The 21,285-nt window shown below is 43.6% G+C and overlaps 1 protein-coding gene across 1 annotated transcript in view; it reads right to left on the bottom strand.

Annotated features, from left to right (window-relative positions):
* The window catches only part of satb1a (SATB homeobox 1a), a 40,913-nt gene extending 27,187 nt beyond the window's left edge, over positions 1 to 13,726 (bottom strand). The window contains exons 1-5 of the mRNA XM_079571234.1: positions 13,016 to 13,726; positions 12,210 to 12,439; positions 9,240 to 9,431; positions 8,722 to 8,848; positions 7,618 to 7,741 (exon numbers count right to left, since the gene is read on the bottom strand). Of these exons, the coding sequence (XP_079427360.1) occupies positions 7,618 to 7,741; positions 8,722 to 8,848; positions 9,240 to 9,431; positions 12,210 to 12,426 (660 nt within the window). The 5' untranslated portion in view covers positions 12,427 to 12,439; positions 13,016 to 13,726. The remainder of the gene's footprint in view (positions 1 to 7,617; positions 7,742 to 8,721; positions 8,849 to 9,239; positions 9,432 to 12,209; positions 12,440 to 13,015) is intronic.
* Between the last annotated feature and the right edge of the window lie 7,559 nt (positions 13,727 to 21,285).

Here is a 21,285-nt window from a genome sequence, read left to right as displayed (position 1 = left end):
GGTGCCAGACCGGCAAAACCCAATTCTAGCTTACAGACTCTAGGTCATGTTGCGTTTTTGTCACATTTTTGTCACTCTTTCATCACTTTTGTGTCGCTCTTTTGCTGCTCGTTTCTTGCTTTTTTGTTATATTTTTGTTGATCTATTGTGGTGTTTTCATTGTGTCACGTTTTTCGTCACAATTTAGTCACTTTTTGTTATTTTTATCACATTTTTGTCTCGGTTTATGTCACTATTCTGACACTTTTTTCAAGAAGCTTCTAGATTTGGGTGAAGCAAAACTGGAGAAAATGTGCTCGGTTCAGGTGGGGGTTAGTAATCTGCTGACGATTAGGATTATAAGCATATTATTCAAGGCCAATCAATTGTATTTTTCATTTATTATATGTAATTTTATATTGTAACTAATTGCCTAATGTCATTACTGCGTATAATCAATGTAAATAATCAATATAATAAATTGTAGTTTTATCTGATCACAATTTTTACCACAAAAACAAAAAAGGACTAGTTCTGATAAGTCCCGAGCACGCACATGAACATGGCAGTGATCGGTAGATGGTAGCGCCGCAGGTCCATAATCTACTGCATCAATGGACGACCCAAAAAAAGTGTTGTCCATAAACCAATGGCTCCATGACTCTGGATGGACGGGCCCTGAAGGAAACGGAGCAGCCGACTGTGACACACTCCCAGCCTGGTGTCACTGGAGTCTTACGTGACAGGGGAGTTCCAACACGCCTCGAAAGGAACGATCTTCTGCAGAGATAAGCAACGTCAGGCACGGGGGCCGAATCCAGCCCACCAGCACAGAACCTCTGGGCCCCAAGATGATTGTGAGACATATTATTATACAAATAAGGGATCAAATAATGGATTTTAGAGTACTGTTAATGTGCTCTAAAAATGCGGGTAATACTTATATGGGCTAGATGCAAGTTGGCCATTTTATACTCACTACTGCCACCTCAGGTCATAAGTGTAACTGCAGCTTCTATATTAAGCTCAAGCATGACGGCACTTCAGACCCTTTGTGAGTGACAGTGCAGGATTTTAGAGGCAGTTGTGGTGAACAGGTCTGAGCTCATTATCACGCTGTATAGTCCCTTTAATACTACATAGTACGTATTTCTTACATTTTCTGGCAGAACATCCCACTTGGTCATATGATGTAAAACACTGACATTTGCTGAAATTATTCTTTACTTTGGACCAGTAAGTGTCAACTTAATAACATGTTGTACTCATTAATGTGGTCCCAATACCAGAAACCGATACCGCCTGATGTGCTCTGTTAAAGAGGGGGTATTATGCTTTTTTTCAATCACATATCACACTACAATGATGACCAAACCTTCTGTTGGTCTGTAAATGCAGTAAATTAGAATAACTGCCTTGTATAAAATGTCTCTCTCAAAATGGCTGTAGTGAATGTCTTGAAATAGGCCTCTGTCTCTTTAAGAACCTCTGACCCTTTCCGACACGCCCCCTCCACACGCTGTCTGTGGCATCAGTGGGGAGGGGGTTCTGCTGAGGAGCAGTGGTTGGTTACTCGGCTGGTGACGAAAGCTCGGAGGCGTCTCCAGGAGGTGGGGGCGTTCCTAGGAGGACTCAGGCAAACCTATCCCTAAAATGGCCGCCATCAGAGTTTTTACAGATTACTCAAAAATACGTGAATGTGCCAAGGCAACACTTCAGGCATGTTTTTAATGAGGGAATGACATAATAACATGATGTAAAGCTTGAAAAAGTCCATTTTGCATAATGCCCCCTTAAGGAAAGCAAAAAGCTAGAGAACTCGGAAGGCTAGATGTTTTTTTTGTATCAAATATTATATTGATTTTTGCAATAGGTGTGGATACACATAGAGCTGACTTTATTACAGACCACACTCGCTAAATCAGAGTCTGTGCTGGATTTAACCAGTGCTAAATGTTGTCTTCATTGCAGACTCACAGCACTGCAGCGTTCACAAGAAGAGCAGGCTAATGTAGCTAACTGGCTGCTAACGCCTGTGGCCATTCTTCTGCCACTTCATGCTCAGGGACTTAATGCATCTGTAAAACTGTAAGTACTGAGGAGGAGCTGTGCAAAGAGACACAGCATGTCCATGTTGAGAAACATTTAGCTGCAGCGGGAGAATGCTGCACCCGCTGTATGCAAACTGCTGGAGTCAGGCTAATGCAAAAGGAGGCCAAACTAGTAGTATCAATAAGTAACTATCTCAATATTATTATAAATGAATAAATACATAAATATAGCAGAGACATTGGGTAACTTTTGTGCTGTTCCAGTGTGGACTTTGTGGACCATTTATTTTTCATTGCTTGGAAAGAGAAAGAAGAAACCTGGAGCAGAAGTATATAGTTACCTGACTCCCATGGACGGACAGGCTATGGCTTATTCAGTAGTTTTTAACAATGTCTGGTAACCTTCGCATCATTTCCTCTCTCTGCATTCTTGCTACTGCGTTTACACAAACAAAGCACTAACATCGGGGAGAACTCTGCTTTTTCGCATCGCATAAAGACGGGATCTTTTTGTTTGCTTCCGGAGCACGTTATGTCACCAAAATAATTGCAGTCTTTGCGATTCAACTGCAGGATAATTGCGCGGTCCTAATTCGGAAACATAGGCAGGAACCCAACTCCCTATCACCCCGACTATCTCCCTCATAAATATGGGTGATAAAATGTAAATGCCCCACACACCCCGGGGCAGAATGTCAGATAGAGCCGGCTGATACATAAAACATTGTGGAATAGATGAGCCGCGCTGTGGGTTTGCGCCGACTACCAGTCAGCTGAATACGAGATGGGAGCGGAGATGGCGGTATCCAACACTCTACCCGTATACCAATGTGGACTGAATAAAGTTACGTTTATGTATGTATTTATTTATCTATTCGTGGTAACACGGCCGGACCATTCCCCCGGCAATCACACGATAAAGCAATCAGAAACCCAAATACAACTGATAGCTGATAGCTTTTAGATACTGTATACAACCTACACTTCATATTTTAACCATGTCCAGAAGCACAAGCTATGGACACATGGAGTACAAACGACTGAGAAGGTGGTGTAGGACTGTCTGAACAGGTGAGTTTGGATTTAAAGGAGTGGCAGGGAGTTTGTGGTACGGAGGTCGGAGGGGAGAGAGTTCCAGAGCTGGGGAGCAGAGCGGCTGAATGCTCTGTGCCCCATGGTGACGAGTTTGGCCGGTGGGACGGAGAGTTTGAGAGTGGGGGAGGAGCGGAGTGTGCAGGGGCAGGAGGTCAGATACATGTAGGTACGGAGGGGCCAGGTTATGAAGTGCTTTGAAATTGATGAGGAGTATTTTGAAGTTGATTCTTTGTTTTATGGGTTGTTGTCGCACCGGGGTGATGTGATGAGAGGCAGGGGGTCCGAGTGATGATTCGAGTGGCAGAGTTTTGGAGGAGCTGCAGTTTCTGGAGGGATTTGTTGGGAAGACCGAACAGAAGTGAGTCGCAGTAATCAGTGCGGGAGGTGACGAGGCTGTGGGCGAGGATGGCGGTGGTGTGGGGGGGGTGAGAGAGGGGCGGAGACGAGAGATGTTATTGATGTGAGACTGGAAGGAGAGTGCACTGTCGAGGATGACACCCAAACTCTTAACCTGAGGGGAGGGAAGGACAGATAAGTTGTTGAAGGGAATAGGAAAACTGTTAGATTTGGAGAGAGTGGAGGAGGTGACTATGAGAAGGACTTCTGTTTTGGAGCTGTTCAGTTTGAGGAAGTTGGAGGAGAACCACAAATGAATTTCTTGTAGACAGAGGGCAAGGGAGGATGGAGGAAAAGATGAAGATGGTTTGGTATAGAGGTAGAGCTGGGTGTCATCCGCGGAGCAGTGGAAATGAATGTTGTGTTTACGAAGGATGTGACTGAGTGGGAGAATGTAGATAATGAAGAGGAGGGGCCCCAGGACAGAGCCCAGGGGCACACCAGCGGAGACAGGGAAAGTGTAGGACTTGTGGGATTTGAGTTGAATGAACTGTGTGTGGCCAGAGAGATAAGAAGTGATACAGGATATAGTAGGATATTTACTGCAGAACATTCCAGTGACGGGAAACCCCTTGAGATGTAAGAACTAGTTTGCAACAAGGACCACTCACAACAAGACACTTTTAAGCTTTTCCCAAATCTAAAAGCTTCTCGACTGGAGCTTACGGTGTATAGGCCAGAGAAACCCCTCATTTGAAAGCTATGACCTACCATACTGATTCGAAGATTTTTCCTTGGGTTGTCGTCACTTTTTCGTGGTATTTTTGGTGCTTTTTGTCAAGCTTTAGTTGCATTTTTTTGGTGCTTTTTGTAACTGTTTTGTTGTTTTATCATCACTTTTTGCTACCTGTTTTGTTGTGTGTTTTTTGCCCTTTTGTTTCACCCCTTTTTCTTTCAAGAAGCTTTTCGATTTGAGTCAAGCTGGAGTAAATGTGCTCGGTTAAAGTGGGGGTGAAGAGGTTAAAGAGATATTTCAAAATTTTTGATATGGAGCCTCATTTCTCATTTTTTTGCAATTCAAGCAGTTCTTCTGTTTGAAGAGTTTCGTGGTGCTAGGCTAATGCAAGGCTAGTGCATTTCTATGGTGTCAGCTAGCCTGCATTAAAAACAGTGTGACCCACTCCACAGAGCACCTGAGGCAAATCACTTAAAACACCAGACTAACCATATAAATGTCTGTGTCGATAGAGTAATTTTGAACATTTTGCATTTAAAATAACTTATATTTGAGCAGCATCAGCTTTGTGGTTGTATAAGCTACACAGAGGCGGAGTGATCTGCTAGAAAATAGTCCCTCAAAATGCGATCATTCATGTGATGCAAGGTCAGTTATATTCCAAACATTATTCTATGGACACAGACATTTATATGGTTAGTCTGGTGTTGTAAGTGATTTGCCTCAGGTGCTCTGTGGAGCGGGTCAGACTGTTTTTAAGGCAGACTAGCTGATACCATAGAAATGCGGTAGCCTAGCACTAGCACTAGCCTAGCACCACGTAGCTCTTCAAATATAAGAACTGCATAAAATACAAAAAAAAATATCTCCATCAACTCAACAAATCAGCAACACTCTGGATAACTAGGAAATGTCAAAAATCCTGAAATATCCCTTTAAGTAGGTCTTGTGGTACCAGAAGGCTTTTATGTATTTGGTTACACCAGTGGTTCCCAAAGTGGGCACTACAGGTGGGGCCTCCAAAACAAAACAAAAACATTTTAAAAGGAAATGTATATTTCATTGCTATGTTATACTATTTTAAACTGGTATTTAACCTCTTGTCATTGCTAAATGTTGCTTTTAATGTAATGTTATCTGTAAAATAAGACATTCTAATAAACTATATCCCGGAATTTGGGAATGGCTGGGTTGCACGATAATCAAGCTACGCCTGGGCCCCAACTGTTCAAAGTTTCCCGTCGGTCAAACAGGAAAAAGCTCAGTATTTAAGGGTCATTTCTTCACACAACAGTCTGACCCGCTCCACAGAGCACCTGAGGCCAATCGTTTATAACACCAGACTAACCATATAAATGTCTGTGTCCATAGAATCATTTTTCAAATATTACTGACCTTGTATCACATGAATGATCGTACTTTGAGGGACTATTTTCTTGCAGATCACTCCGCTGCTGCCTAGCTTATACAACCACAAAGCTGATGCTGCTCAAATATAAGTTATTTTAAATGCAAAATGGTTCAAATTATTCTATGGACACAGACATCTATATCAGCAGTCTGGCCAGTGTTATAAGTGATTTGCCTCAGGTGTCAGGCTGTGGAGTGGGTCAGACTGTTTTTAATGCAGGCTAGCTGATACCATAGACATGCACTAGCCTAGCACCACGGAGCTCTTCAAATATAAGAACTGCATGAATTATAAAAAAAAATACATCTCCAGAAATCAGCAACACTCTTGATAACTAGGAAATGAGGCCCTGTGTCAAAAATCCAGCTGAGCTCCAGTTGAAAAGCTTTAAGATTTGGGCAAAGTCTCACTGGACAAAATGCCCTTGTTTTGTTTCCTGATTCACCTGCAGCGTCTCGTCTTAATCATTTTTTTGTCTCAAAAGATGAAACACCCAGACTCTCCCGATTACCCAGCATTCCCCTTTCTCCCTCCAAAACCCCCAAACATAAACCTGCCCTGATGTGACATGGATGTACAGATTTAAAGCATATTCACGTTTTCATTTTTTGTATTGATGCATTTATTTATTTATTCATTCATGTATGTATTTATTTATGTTTATGTATGTATGTATTTATTTATGTATGCATTTATTCGGGGCAGCAGCAGACTGGGTTGATCTCACCCCCACCCCCGTCGGCAAAAGCGACTGTGCCGGTCTCGGAGTGTGGAGGTGGCCCTGCTTTTGGAGGAGGAATAGTAAAAAGAAAAACATTCCTGTCTGTAAAGGTGATTTCAGAATGGAATCTAAATGAGTCCTGACACCATTGTGATTGCAGGGTCAGGACAGGCGGGCAGATGGACAGATCGATGGAGGGATAGTGAGAATCAGACGCTATCTCTCACCATCAGGGCCACATTATAATCTCCCACTGCTCCACATCTCTGTGCACGTTCTCCTGTTCACATCCAAATGCTCTCACAACAGGCCGCACTGTGGGTTACGTAGAGACTTGGCCTATTGTGCATGTTTTGGTTTAATGGGAGAAGCTGAAGGAGAAAGATCCCACCCAACCCGGGGAGTCAAACTCGGGACCTTTTTGCTTTAAGGTTGAAGCCTTTATCCACGGCTTTGCCCAAATTGAAAAACTGCTTGAAAAAAGTGTCAAAAGAGCAACAAAACTTAGACAAAAATGACAACGCTGCAACAATGTGAGGAAAAAGCTCCATTGTAGATGAGTTTTGTAGGCCTTAGCTTTCAAATGAGGAGTTACACTGGCCTATAGGCTGTGACCTAAAGTGCACTCGGTTAGGCGGGGTTTAAGATCAGTTTGGCCGGTGGGGGTATAAGTCATTTACCCACACATACAGTCTACCTGTGTGTAATCTAATGTCAGATCAAACACAGCTGCTCTGTGATGGTCTCAGAGGTCTGTTAAGAGACTATTGTGGAGCAGAAGCATCATGAAGTCCAAGAACTCACCAGACAGGTCCGGGATAAAGTCATTGAGAAGTATAAAGCTGGGTTAGGTTAGAAAAAGATTTCCAAAGCTTTGAACATCTCTCAAAGTACAGTCAAATACACCATCCAGGAATGGAAAGAGTTTGGCATCACTGCAAACCTACCAAGACCCAGCCGTCCTCCTAAACTTACTGACCGAACAAGGACAGCACTGACCAGAGCTGTTACCAAGAGGCCTATGATGACCCTGGATGAACTGCAGAGAGCTACAGCTCAGGTGGGGGAAACTGTCCACAGAACAACTATTAGTCATACACTGCACAAATCTGGCCTTTATGACAGAGTGGCATTTTTAAAAGAAAACCATAAGAAGTCCCGTTTGCCAGAAGCCTCCATGTGGCTTAAAAGTAAAAGGGGGCCCATACTTAAGCATACCACTGTACACACCAGCTAAGGTTTCTGAAGTAGTTTTTAAAGCCTTGGTCCCCAGACCTTGAGGACATACCTGGGACAGAGGGCACTCCTTGGCCAGCGAGCTCTGGTTCATCTCCTTCAGGAGCTCCTTCAGGGCGTTCCTCACTGTGGAGTGGGTCCACTGCTCTGCTGGGAGGTCCTCCAGCCGCGGGCAGCTACCAACAACACACAACGGAGAAAACAATTCACACAAATAAAATGTTAGTATTTGGGGCATTTCTTTTTTTTACACCACCTCACAATTTAGTTTTTTCAGCTCAATGTTAAATGTTAGGTCAGTGTTTCGTACATAGGAATCACATTTACTTTATTATTTTGCAGGAGAGAATCTTGTGTGTTTACAGCTTTGATCATTTCCAACATTTCAGTGCATTTCAATGTAAATGTAAATTGTTACTAGCTCAATATTGTATTTATAGCAGGTTTTGGATCCAATCCAAACTCACTGTAAAAGAGTGTGAGGTTATATGCAGGGCGTGTCTGACCGGAGAGTGGCAGGGATTTGTTACTTTACCCAAAGCCAAATCTACTACTTCATTTATACAGTGATGATGATAGATTAGTGCTGTCAGAGTTAACACTTTAACTCACCATTAATCCATAGATAATTAACTAATTATTCATTAAATAGTAAGCACATAGATTTATGGAATAGTTATTAGTGTGTTAATGATATGTGAGAAAATACTTTAAATGAGAGTTCTGTGTCGGCCTGGTGTTAATGATGAATATAATAATTACATTGAAATGATCATGATTAATTACAAGTGTCATTAAAGTGATTCTAAAAATCAATAGATCAACAGATTTTAACGCTATTTTAACATGAACTGAAACCAGTCAAACACTCTCTCATTCACACAGCCGTGTCCAGTGTACACAGACGCACAGGGGGGGTAAAGTGTCACCCTGAATACTTAATGACAGTAAGCGCTGCCCGAGTCGAAGCTGGGACTGAACAGACAAACTTTGAATCAACAGGCGAATGCTCTGCCACCCGGACTCTGCTTAGCCTCTGAAGTCACACGAGGTCAGCCATTCCCATTGTCCGGGACATCCCCTCATCGATCTGAACATCTCTCGGGGCCCCACCATAATAAAACAGCTGACTGACTGTGTGGCAGCGGTGGTTTACCTGTGCAGCTGTATCTTCAGCGTGATGACGTGGTGAACGTCCTGCAGCATGTCTGCCACTGTGGCGTCAGGGGCGTCGGTCACACTGGACAGGGGCACCGGGTTCCAACGGCCCACCTGGATCAGACCTAGGCCAAAGTACTTTTATCAAATACATGTATACAACTGGTCAAATACTGCATTACTCCAACACAATGACACGTTTCTCAGTCAAAGTGCTACTTCTGAGACAGCAATCGGCTACACGACAGGGACGAAGCATTGACCTTACATGTGCACAGCGCCACCTACAGTCCTGGAGTGGGTGTTTTAACAGGGCAGTACAATTTAACACTTTTTAATGCCGTTTTAAAGCCTAAATACTACATTCTTAAGGCCAAAAAGGCATTGTGAGCAAATTGATCACAATGGACAACTGCAGAGACCCCGTGTAAGGCTCAGAAAGGCTAAAGTGAATTTCCTTTGCTTATTAAAGAGACCCGGAAACCCAAACCGTGCGCCCCCCCTGTAGGGAAGTACCTCTGGCCTGGGCGGCGGAGCTGTGGGAGTACCCCAGAGTGAGCAGGGCCATCTCGATGAGCTGGTTAAACAGCAGGTCTCTCTTGATCAGGACAAACTCGGCGTGCTCCTCTCTGCGGGGCCCCTCCAGCTGCGGCCCCTCGGGTGGGGCCCCCCGATGCTCCACCACGCAGAAGACCGGCAGCAGGCTCCCTGGAGGCACAGCGGTGGAAGAACAGCGCGGGATATTAAAGCAGTCGTTATTTAGAACCGATGAGAGAAGAGAAATAACTTTAACGGCGAGCACAGCAGGACTGGAGACGTTTACTGACAATTTTGAGTCGTGTTTTGTTTCATTCATGCATGTTTGAGTCTTGCTGCATATTCAGTCCTAAAGGTTTGAAACAGTCTGCTCCACTTCCTTGGATTATTTTAAATAGAACAGTAACTTTTTCACCTTAATAAGTCCTTTTCGTAGTCCCTCTGGGAGTAATACATGTTGTATTGAGGTGTTGATGGGATGATTGGGGGGTCTTTCATCTCCCCCTGGTGTCTCTAGCCAAAAAAACACACTTGCAGCTTTCCCTGCCTCTGACCCGGCAGCCCCAATACACACTCATGGAAAACATCTTCCTTTTCTCTCGTTTTTCTGAGGTTTATGACACAGGTAAGTCCTGACTGTATTCTGTCTACAGCTTTTGTTTTGTTGATGAACCTTTTATAAAATGTTGGTTTATCATGATCAGAAGACGGTAACATGCTAACGGGCAAAGCTAACTGTGGGCTAGCACCACTTAAACAGCATTTACAGCCAAGTTTGAGCAGAAAAAAATATCTCCATTGTATAATTGGGCTGTGGCACAATGTACAATATCCCTCTCTCCCTTTGTCTTTTCTGTCAGCGTAGTATTTACTCTCACGGACAATTAATGAGTAAAAAAACATGCAACAAGCGCCACAACACCTGCAGTGGCGCTTGTTGCCTCTAGGGGCAAAAGTTACTTTAATATGGTTCTTTTATACAACGACTCAAGTGGTTTTAAGGACCAGCTACACATGCAATACAAAAGATGAGGAGCAACCATAGTGTTGAGATGAGTATTTGAAGCTTTCTAATATGTTTAAATGTTAAATTATTATCTAAATATTTTACACTTCTTGACACTTTTTTTAGGCCTTTTACTTTTCACCTTATCATCAGCGTTACATCGGTGTCAGAACACACTGTCGTGAGGTCATTTATAAAGATGCTAAAAACGACGGTCCCAAAATAGACCCCTGCGGCACTCCCATCGAGGTGACTCTAAACTGGGCTGTTATTCACTCGTGCACACAGATGTCGGCCGCTCAGATGAGATCTTATCCAGTTTTGGGTGTGCTCAGACTGAGAGACTTGATTGATTTGATTTACTGAAGAGTATCTGGTTTACACAGCTCAAAGAAGACGACTCCCACCCTTTTCTGATCCACATATGCCCTGATGATGTGTACTGTGTTCAGACTGTTGTGGAGAGAAAAAAGACTGCTGGGATTCTAACAGGGGTGGACCGGCAGGAAAAATCGGCCAGGGACTTTGGGGTCAAGACCTGCCCTGTCATATTCAATGCAATAGTCGAGGCCATTAGCAATACAACAAGCCCTTGAACTAAAACAGTATGAGCCACAAAACCGAGGACAATCTATGCATTTTGTTTCTGCCAAATTCAAGCAATCGACTCAATCAAGTGGTTTACAACCTGCTGCTACATTTGTAAATTACGAAATAATCTTAACGCGTTCCGCTAATGAGGTTCCTATAGTGTCTGCAACTCCAATAAACTTCACAGAAACAACCAAATGATCCCACTGTAGATTTAGGAAATGAAATGGTACAACTCACGACAGAGTTAGGGAGGTGTAGAGTGGGGATAGAAGTCCCAAAAAGGGAAAGTGTACACTGTAAATCCTTTCAAAGCAAGAAACGCTTTCCAAAAGTGAAACAGAAGTTTTGACAACTTTTCACAGCGATTTCCAACTCGAGTGGGTTCAAATGAGACTGGAATTCTGAATCAATTTCCCCAAATTTTCCGGAAGCTTTCGATGGGAACATTACCCTGGAAATTTGGGGGAATTTGCAAAACTTAAAAATTGTCAAAACACTTAAATAAACTGCTTTCATTGAATAATAACCCATGAATGATGTTTTTGATCCATAATTATCACACCATAGGCCCGTACAGGAAGTGTGAGGACCGTATCGTCTTGTCAAAGCATAAGCAATGATTCTGTTTAATCAAAAATGTTTCTGATTAAATCCCCCTGTCTCGAACTGAGATCTTGACAAACGGTGACCAATACTGTACGAGGAGTGGGCGAGGCCTGTGCATTAAACACTCTCTGCTGACACGTGGCACAGACTCTGGCAACGGCATAATATTGTAATACTGAACATACTTGGTGACTATATACAGCAGATGGACACAAACATGGTGTCTATGCCATTTACATATCCATCATTCAAACGTCACAGTCCTCTTCAAACCCTGGTGCTCATTTGTGAAGCAGATGATTTCTTTTTACACTTTTCATCTCTGTGATATTTCACTTCATAACGATCAAATCCGATTCTCACGCTGCAGTTTATATCTGTCTGTAAAGAAGCAGCCTTCAGTTGTGTTAATCCCCTGTTTATTCACGTTAATTCCCATGAAAAATGTCCGACATTGAAAATTCCCAGAATTTTACAAACCCAGGCAGGCTCTCGAGCCCCAGCAGGTGGACAGCACGTTTCCCTGCCTTCGTCGTTTGAATGGGCCTAAGCGGTGACTTCGAGGTAAAGGAAAAGCAGTAATGGAGCGGTACAGGAAGCACTAATAAAATCTTACTAATTCAAGTGACAAGTGCATCCATCACTTCCTTTTTCCCTTCGACTCCATGTTTGTAGGAAATGTGAAGATAAGCGCGGTGCTCTCTGGCCCCTGCGATCAGACTTTTTTGAAGGATGTCCTGTACCTTTGGAGTGGCTGCTCCTGCTCAGGGGTCTCCCTGGAGAAGTTCTGGGGTTGGGACAGGGCCGTTTCACACCCGGACTGTGTCCCTCTCTGCGGGGGTCGTCCCGAGCCGACGGTCCCGCTCCCAGCTCCCCGAGACGGCACAGCTTGGCCGGAAGGGGGCGGGTGATGGACTGGGGATCTTCAGTGGTCAGAGCGCCGTTACACAGAGGCTCCATCAGCAGGTTTACACTGGACACACAGAGAGGAACTTCTTCAGTGTGGAGTTGTCATACAAATACTTTTTACTCTTTCCAAAGAGAGTAAACCTTCAAGTAACAAAAGTTTTGTGTTCACTTGTGAAAAAAGTGAATGCAGAAGTAGAAATATCAGAATTGTCTTAGTCCCGGTATGTCCTTTACCATAATTATTATGTACTTTCACATTAACCAGACTTTTAGAAGCAAACCATCAATATTCGAGCCAGATTTTCACAAAATACTTCCCACTTGATAGGGCTGCACTATGTTCGACCTAATCACAAAGCAAACATCTTAGCACTTATTCATTTTACTTGAGCTTTATGGAGTTTAAAGTAGCAGACAGTGGACGGATTGTACAGTTAATCCGTGGAGAAGAAGTAAAAGCCACAGCAACAAATGATTACCGTAAATGATTGTTTACACCAAGACGCAGTCGCTCACAGTAAAACTTAATGAAAGGGAAGAGACCGCACGTTGTAATCAGCGGCAGGTCTCGCGCTGAGCGGAGCCCTGTCCGCTCCGTCCCTGCAGACACCGACGGTATGAGGCAGTAAACATCACGGACCTTGGCTCGGTGTCAGCGCGCGGGGATGACCTTCACAAGCAGCGATGCAGCGTTCCGGACCATATGGCATCTCCCCCCCCCCCCCCTCCCGCACTCTCTCGGATTTCCCCGTGTACAGTTTGAAACCTCAGAACCGACGCGTTTCCAAACACGGTCCCAGTCCCGTCCCCGTCCGATCAGCTCAGCGCAATAAAGTTTCCCCGAGACGCGCCGGAGCGTTCCCCCTCGCGCCGCCCGTCGTCATCCCCCCGTCAGAGCAAATCCACTGGAAGTCCACGGCGCTTTTTGTTGTTGTTGCTCCGTTCTTTTTTTTTGGTATCACGCGCTTTTACGCACGGCGGCCGCGGCTCTCCGGGTTTCGCCGCTGAGGTCTGCCGTGTCCGTACCGGAGTTCTTCTTCTTCTTCTTCTTCTTCCTCTTCTTCTTCTACAGTATGTGTGGAGCTCGTACACCGCGAGACAAACCGGGGCACGCGCGCCACACGAGCACGGACAATTATATACCCGGGGGCGTGCATCATCTGGGCGCGCGTCACCCCCACATCACCACCGAGGAGGCTGTGGATGGAGAGAGAGAGAGAGAGAGAGAGAGAGAGAGAGAGAGAGAGGGAGGGAGGCGCGCGCACAAACTCATAAACGCACGAGGCCGCCGCATTAGCATATGGTGTAGTAATGAATTCACCAGCGCGCGCGGTAAATGTATTAAAGTTGACAATTGCGTGTTTGTGCTTTTACAGCGGCACGCGGCGCACGCACGGCTTTGTCTTTAGGGGCCGGCGCTCTCCATGGCAACCAAGTGCAGCAGCCAGAGCCATGGAGTAGCCTATGATATTAACTTATGATAGTGATCGATCCACGGTCTGAGGCAGTAACGGGGGAGAGTTACTTAAAGGAGTAGTTCACCGTTTTTCCACACTGAGATATGTTCTTACCTGAGTTTAGACGAGTTGATCCGTACCTGTCTGGTCTGTGTGCGTGCCCGTGGAAGAGCTTGGTAGCTTCTAACTTCACCCCCGTTTGGAGCCATAGGAATACATTGGGAGAGGCCAAATGCTAACAATATCTTTGTTTTTTATGCGTGACTGAGGGCACACACAAAAACCAGACAGGTACACATCAACTCATCTAAGCTCAGGCAAGAACATATAGATACAGACGGCATCTCGTCATAGAAGGGGGCGTGGCTTCGCCGAGGGGGAAAATAGAATCTTTAGAGAAACACAATTTTTCACTCATTCTAGCCATTTTCTGGTGGGATATCAACTTATTTATCACATAAATAAAGTCAAGTGTAAATCGGGCCGATATGGACATTTTCTCACAGCAGATTGTTCAGTAGAAGTGAAAAAACGGCAGTTGTAGCTACCGCGAGCTAACCGTTAGCATTAGCCCGATGCTAACATGTAGCATCATGTTAGCATTCTCCGTTATTCATGTATTTATGGGCTGTTGAACCACTTTGCTCCTCTCCATGTCTCTGTATCTTTATTTAGTAGAAACTATATTCATATTTCAGCATTAATTACGGTAGTTTTTGAATAATTAGAGAAAATATACATTTTTTCAAAATTGTTTTCCCCCTTTAACTGTTTTTAAAAATGACCATATATGGGCGATTCCAGAGATGCCGTCTGTATCTTTCTCAGTATGGAAAAACGGTGAACTATTCCTTTAAAGCCAACAGAGACGGGTAGTACTCAGTTGCATTTACTCGAGTACTTGGGTAACTTTTTGTACTTATTGCACTTATAAACACAGGTTGGTGGAGTTGCCAAAATATTTACTTAAGTAAGAACAACGTTGCTTTAAGATAATTAAAGTGCATATGACAGGTTTGAATGCTTTTGAGAACAGTTACAAGTTCATCAGTTGCATAATTATAATTTTGTTTCAGTAAAGCAGCCATTTTATTCCAAAAATATTAGGTAGAAACTTTTTTTTTGTTTTTTTAAGCTGCAGACAGGAAGTGACATAGATGAAGGTAAAGTTCCAGAGCAGTTTGACTCATTTGCCATTGACTTAACATGGTTGGAAGGCAAAAAATGGCTCTTTCTCAATAGAGTTCGGGAATGTGACGTCATATCGCTAAGCATTATGGGATGAGCAGCAATTGTAAACTAATGGAGATTTTAAAAGTTAAAATACTGGAGTTATTGTTCACATTAAAACACTTGGACACCACAGTGAGTTAGATGTTTTTACCAGCAGTAACTCGGCAGCTAACGGAGTTGTTCCACGGCTATTTTCTAGCTAATGTTGGTCAATGGAAATGTGTGCTAACAGCTGCAAAGATGGCGGATCTCCATGAATTTCCCGAACTCTATTGCCAGGACGTCCTAGGTGGCGGGTTCCTCCAACACGGAGCCGAGTGTCCTCTCACCGCCGCATTGAAGCTCAACGGGAACGGCCTTCGGAGCGAGCGGCTGCGTCAGGTCACGTGTCAAATCATGTGATCAAATATGAAATTATGCGTACAAAAACAACTGTATAATGAATAAAAGAGACCAGAAAAAAACATGGTTGCAGGGCATTATGGGTAATATTCTGCTCTCAAGGCAGCGGAGGACCGACAGGAGAATTGGACCAGTTGGCGGCGCTGTGACGACGTGAATTCCGTCCGAAGTGGTCGAGAAGCCGACTATCCTGGCAATTGACTCTGAAACTAATGAATAAAGTGGTGCTTTTATTTTGGCGTGCTGGATCGAAACAGGAAGTGACTTCTTCTGCGGCGTTGTTTTGATTTGAAGTCAATTGGGAAACAGCCTCTGCTTCATCGATGTCACTTAAATGTAATCGTGTGAACTATGTTTTAGCAAAAATGGCATCTAATGTGTCATATGCACTTTAACCCCTTAACTCCCACCTGAACCGAGCACATTTTCTCCAGTTTGGCTTTACCCCAATCCAAAAGCTTCTAGAAAAAAAGCTGTGAAAATGGCAACAAAACTGAGACGAAAACAATGACGGAAATGTGACAAAAAAGTGAGAAAACATTTACAGAAAAGTGACAAAAAATGTATGAAAAAGTGGCAAAAATGTCACAAGAAATTGACAAAAAATGGACGAAAAATTGACAAAAAAAATTGACAAAAATGTGATAAAAAATGTATGAAAAATGACAAAAATGTGACAAAAATGTGACAAAAAATTGACGGAAAAAAAGACAAAAATGTGACAAAAAATGACAAAAAAGTTACAAAAATGAGTTGAATACCCAAGATAAAAATGATGGAAAAAAAATCTGATGACGTGAGGAAAAAGATCCTCTCGGTTCAGGCGGGAGTTAAGAGGTTAAAGTAAGAAGCAGTGACCTAAATAATTACAGGTAAAAGCTAAAAAGCACAAGGAATTGTTTATACTTGTGTACTGTAAGTAACTGAGCGTAAAGGATAGTGACGCTTACAAAAGGTGTCCTGCAGGCGAGGGCACAAATCTGTCCTGCCCAGTCCGGTGTGGTCAGCGGTGGTCAGATTATGATGGAGAGCGCCCAGGCAGGGTGAGACGGCGGGCCAGAGCAGCCACCCGAGCACAGCCGCCAGAGGCACTGCACGACTCCACTTTGGACCAATGAGAAAGTCACCCCCCCATCCCCGCGGCAGAGCAGGGGAGGAACGACCAGTGTTGGGGGTTATAGGAATCAATAATGTAATAACAGGCCAATAACTTGATCAATTTGGCCTGTTTCATAATGAGATAAGACGATAACGTAGTAACACTGTGGAGCCAATAACCGAAGAACGATTTTCCGCCGATGGTGTAATATAAGTTACTGCGTTATTGGCCTGACACGATGAAAACCACTCACAAATGTAATCAATTCAGCCAATAACGTGATAATACATCAATCTATTTTTCAAAAACGACCAGGTTAAACATGGTTTTTGCGCAGTTTTATCTAAAATGCTACATGACATTTTGGGTGTTTTTCATCATCGTGTTATTAACTTTCCAAAGCTTTAAAAAAAACGTAATTTCGATCATTTCCATCCTGATTTTGATTCTAAAAATGCAAGTTACAGTCACCGGACTCTTGTCTCAGTCTGCTCTGCCTCCAAGTTTAGGATCTGTAATCTCTCCAACTATTCGAGAAGGTTCTTGAGGGATTATCGAGGATGGACAACTCCTGTATGACAGAGCTTACAGAGACTCTCCAACTATTAGAAACCATCAGAATAGCATCAGTCTTTACCTTCACGTCAGTGGGACCAGTACCTGACCGGACCTGGTGAAGGATTTGTGATGGAGGCATGTTTTTTTTGTTTTTTTTTACAGCGCCGTGGTGGTGACGCCCTCTCCGGGTCGTCGAAGAGTCCTTGAGTGAGGGACGGATGGAGCGTGAGATCGACGGAACGGATCATCAGCAGTGATGCGGTTGCTGCACCCGCGAAGAGCTGAGTCGAAAGACCGGTCGATCTGCACGTTCCTACCCGTCACGCACGATCATGAGGTCTGGGTCAGGACCGAAAGGAGAAGATCGTGAATATGAACGGCTGAAATGAGTCTCCTTCGCTGAGTGCCTGGGCGTACCCTGAAGAGGCTGGAGGAAGCTCAGACTGTACAGCCTCAGCGACCTGACCCCAGATGAAGTGGAAGAAGAGCGTGCTTCTATAGGGTGGTTCTTGGTTCCGAATACAAAGATACTGTATATCGGGTCGATAAATGCTATATATTGTAGGCTACCGGCCGATATCATACCACTAAAAGGCCGATATCTCCAGAACCGAAAGTGATAGAGACTTGTTTTTTTGCATTGGAAAGAGTTCAGTCATAGATTTGAGGGTAACTGAGAAACATCGCAGTGAAAATGGGTCACGTGTTTGTACACCTCGGATCATATTGTACATATTTTATGTTGCAGACTTTTGCATATACCTTTGTAATCATATTGATTTTTATCTATCGAGCAAACCTGGGAAGTACCTACTAAACATGAATGTCCTTAATAAATCAGCACAATGCCCCACTTAAAAGCCCCCTGCTGTCACGGTTACTTTTCACGCGCGCTTACATTTAAAGGAATAGGCCACCGTTTTTCCATACTGAGATATGTTCTTACCTTAGCTTTGACGAGTTCTTTAGGACCTGTCTGGTCTTCACCCGTGCCTTCAGTCACGTAAACACAGCGCAGACGGCGTTAGCATTTAGCTTACGCCATTTAGTAGTTCGAAATCCACGCAGTAATCTTCACTTTACTGCGCAGTAATCTTCACTTTACTGTGCGGATGCCAAATTAATCCTGGTATTATTACGCCTTACAATATAGTTCCCCTTTTATCCACTTAGAAAATCCACATTGTTTAATTTTGTGTAATTATACTTTGTAGTGGAACACTTCACGTAACCATATTTAAATAGGGAAAACGTGGAAGAGCTTGGTAGCTTCTATCTTGACCTGTTTTGGAGCTATAGAGGAGAGAGGGAGAGGCTAAATGCTAACGCAGTCTGCGCTGTGTTTACGTGACTGAAGGCACGGGTGAAGATCAGACAGGTCCTAAAGAACTCGTCAAAGCTAAGGTAAGAACATATCTCAGGATGTAAAAACGGTGGCCTATTCCTTTAAGGTATGTGTGCATTTGTGTAGCCAATATGGGAGCTGTTATTCTTTTCCTGTTATTCTCTTGTGTAACTGAAGTACGGTTTTGTTACAGCACCACTCTCTCACTCTGCAAAGCAAAGACAACTTAAACGTTTCTTCCCTGCATTCTATCTGATTCACACGATCACAGCGCTACTGAAGCGGACAGAAGTGAAAGGCAGTGAAACTTTACGATTCATGACAGTCGGACAAACTGTCAGGGTGAGTGAATGACCACAGCAAAGTCAATCCTTCAACCCGTCACCGCCCGCCTTCAGACGCATCCCTGTAAGACCCGGGAGCGTGTGCCAGCGTGGCGTCTGCGAACACCCTGTGTGGGCCGCGGAGTGTGTGCTGCGAGAGCCCGACTCCCTCCCCTCTCCGGCGCTTAATCACTGCCTGATTCGTCGTCAATGAAGCTAGTGTGCTAAATGCTAATTAAGAGCATTACACGCTCAGGAAGCATGCAGCAGTGAGCTCCTCTCGGGGGACAGTCTCTCTCCTCTCCCCCGCTCTCTCTGCTGGATGTTTTACGGGGATGCTGTAAACTCCTGATGTGGTTAGCGAGCTGCTGACACCGGGGCGGAGGCTTCATGCATTAGAGCAAAATGGATTATCAACTTATCAAGCCACACTTTCTGTTGGCTGCGTTTGGGTTCCACTGGAGGAGAGACTTTGCAGAACTGTGCAGAAGGGTTTGCCTCACGGTCGAACGGTCCCGGGTTTATGTGGCGCCTGCGGGGCCCTGAAACAGAAAGGAGGGACCATGAGGCACATTGTGGGTGAAAAAAACAGATCACACGATTGATCACACTTCATTTAAATGTAATGATTATATTCATTATTGATAGATACAGACGGCATCTCTGGAATCGTCCATATATGGTCATTTTTTAAAACAGTTAAGGGGGAAAACAATTTTGAAAAAATGTAAATTTTCTCTAATTATTCAAAAACTACTATAACAAATGCTGACATATGAATATAGTATTCTACTAAATAAAGATACAAAGACATGGGGAGGAGCAAAGTGGTTCAACAGTCCATAAATACATGAATAACAGAGAATGCTAACTTCATGCTACATGTTAGCATCAGGCTAATGCTAACGGTTAGCTAGCGCTTGCTACAACTGCCATTTTTTCACTTCTACCGAACAATCTGCCGTGAGAAAATATCCATATGGGCCCGATTTAGACTTGACTTTATTTGTATGTGATAAATAAGTTCATATTTCACCAGAAAATGACTAAAAAGAGTGGAAAATTGTGTTTCTCTAAAGATTCTATTTTCCCCCTCGGCGAAGCCACGCCCCCTTCTGTGACGAGATGCCGTCTGTATCTATACCAGACCCACATAAAAGGCTCTGTTTGTGATTCGTAATGCAAGTGCTGTGTCTTAAAGGTGCATTATGGAGCTTTTAGGCAAAATAGACAAAAATAGTTCATATTAGTGCGTATTTGACCTTTCATTGACCCATTTGGGTGGTCAGCATGGCGCCTTTGCTTTCCATCCCGACTGTATGATGCTCCAGGATAGAGATTACATTAACCGAAAATTCTCCCTCATTTACGGAATATTCTTAGCTAGACGAAGGCCGTCCGTCATTTTGATGGATTGAAAATCAAGCCGTACTGAAAGTCCAAACACAAACACTGCTCTGTCTCCAGAGTTGGGGAGAATACTTTCAAATTGTATTTCGTTACAGAATACGGAATACTCGACTTAAAATGTATTTTGTAACGTATTCAGTAACTTTGTCCAGTCAGAGTATTGTATTCTGAGCACTTAGAATACTTTTCCCATTGGTTTGCATTGTGTGCAAACCAGTGTGCGAAAAAGCACTTTGAAAATGCAGCAGCACATTGAAGCACATCACATGACGCATGGCGCACATGAACTGTGACGTAAGGAGTTCTGAAATATTTATTTGTATTTTTGAGGAGAGACAGACCATGGAAAGTGATTTATTACTTGCTGCAATAATACAAATTTTACTTTGCCTCGGCCAAAATCTTATGCACTAAAAAGTACATTTATATATTGAGCCATCTCACACTGGAATATGCTGCCTCAGGGAATTAAGAGACTAAAAAAAATCATCTTTCTTTTGAAATAAGTCTAAAGAAATATGTAATCAGTCAAAAATAAATAAATAAATACATAACCTGCCTGAATGTTGCTTTGAGTATTGTAATGCACCTGACCTGTTTTGTTTTTTTCTTATCTCAGTTATTGAATTGAATGTGGAACTCTATATTGTTGATGTGTGTTGTATAAATGACCCTCTGACTGTGTAATGTCTTTCGAATGAGAATGGACCCCAGGAAGAGGAGTCTTTGCGTCGGTAAAGACTAATGTGGATCCGTACATAAAGAAAGAAAAGAAATAAAGGAAGGCGGTGAAGACGTCCTGCCTTTGCTCTGCCCCGTCCCGTCAGACCTCGGAAGCTAAGCAGGGAAGGGCCTGGTCAGTGCCTCGATGGGAGGGCGTTTGGGAAACACCATGAAGCCTGGTAAATGTAGTGAGTGAGTGAATGTAGTGAGTGAGTGGTTTGTGGTCGAAGGGCTGATGGCGCAGACTGGTTGCCTCGCTTCCATCAGTCTACCTCAGGGCAGTTGTGGCTACAATAGTAGCTTACCACCATCAAATATGGAGTGAATGAATAATGCAATGTAAAGTGTCTTTGAGTGTCC

This window comes from Gobius niger (assembly GCF_951799975.1).
Source record: "Gobius niger genome assembly, chromosome: 14".
Taxonomy (NCBI): domain Eukaryota; kingdom Metazoa; phylum Chordata; class Actinopteri; order Gobiiformes; family Gobiidae; genus Gobius; species Gobius niger.
This window is presented reverse-complemented; position numbering and strand designations above follow the sequence as displayed.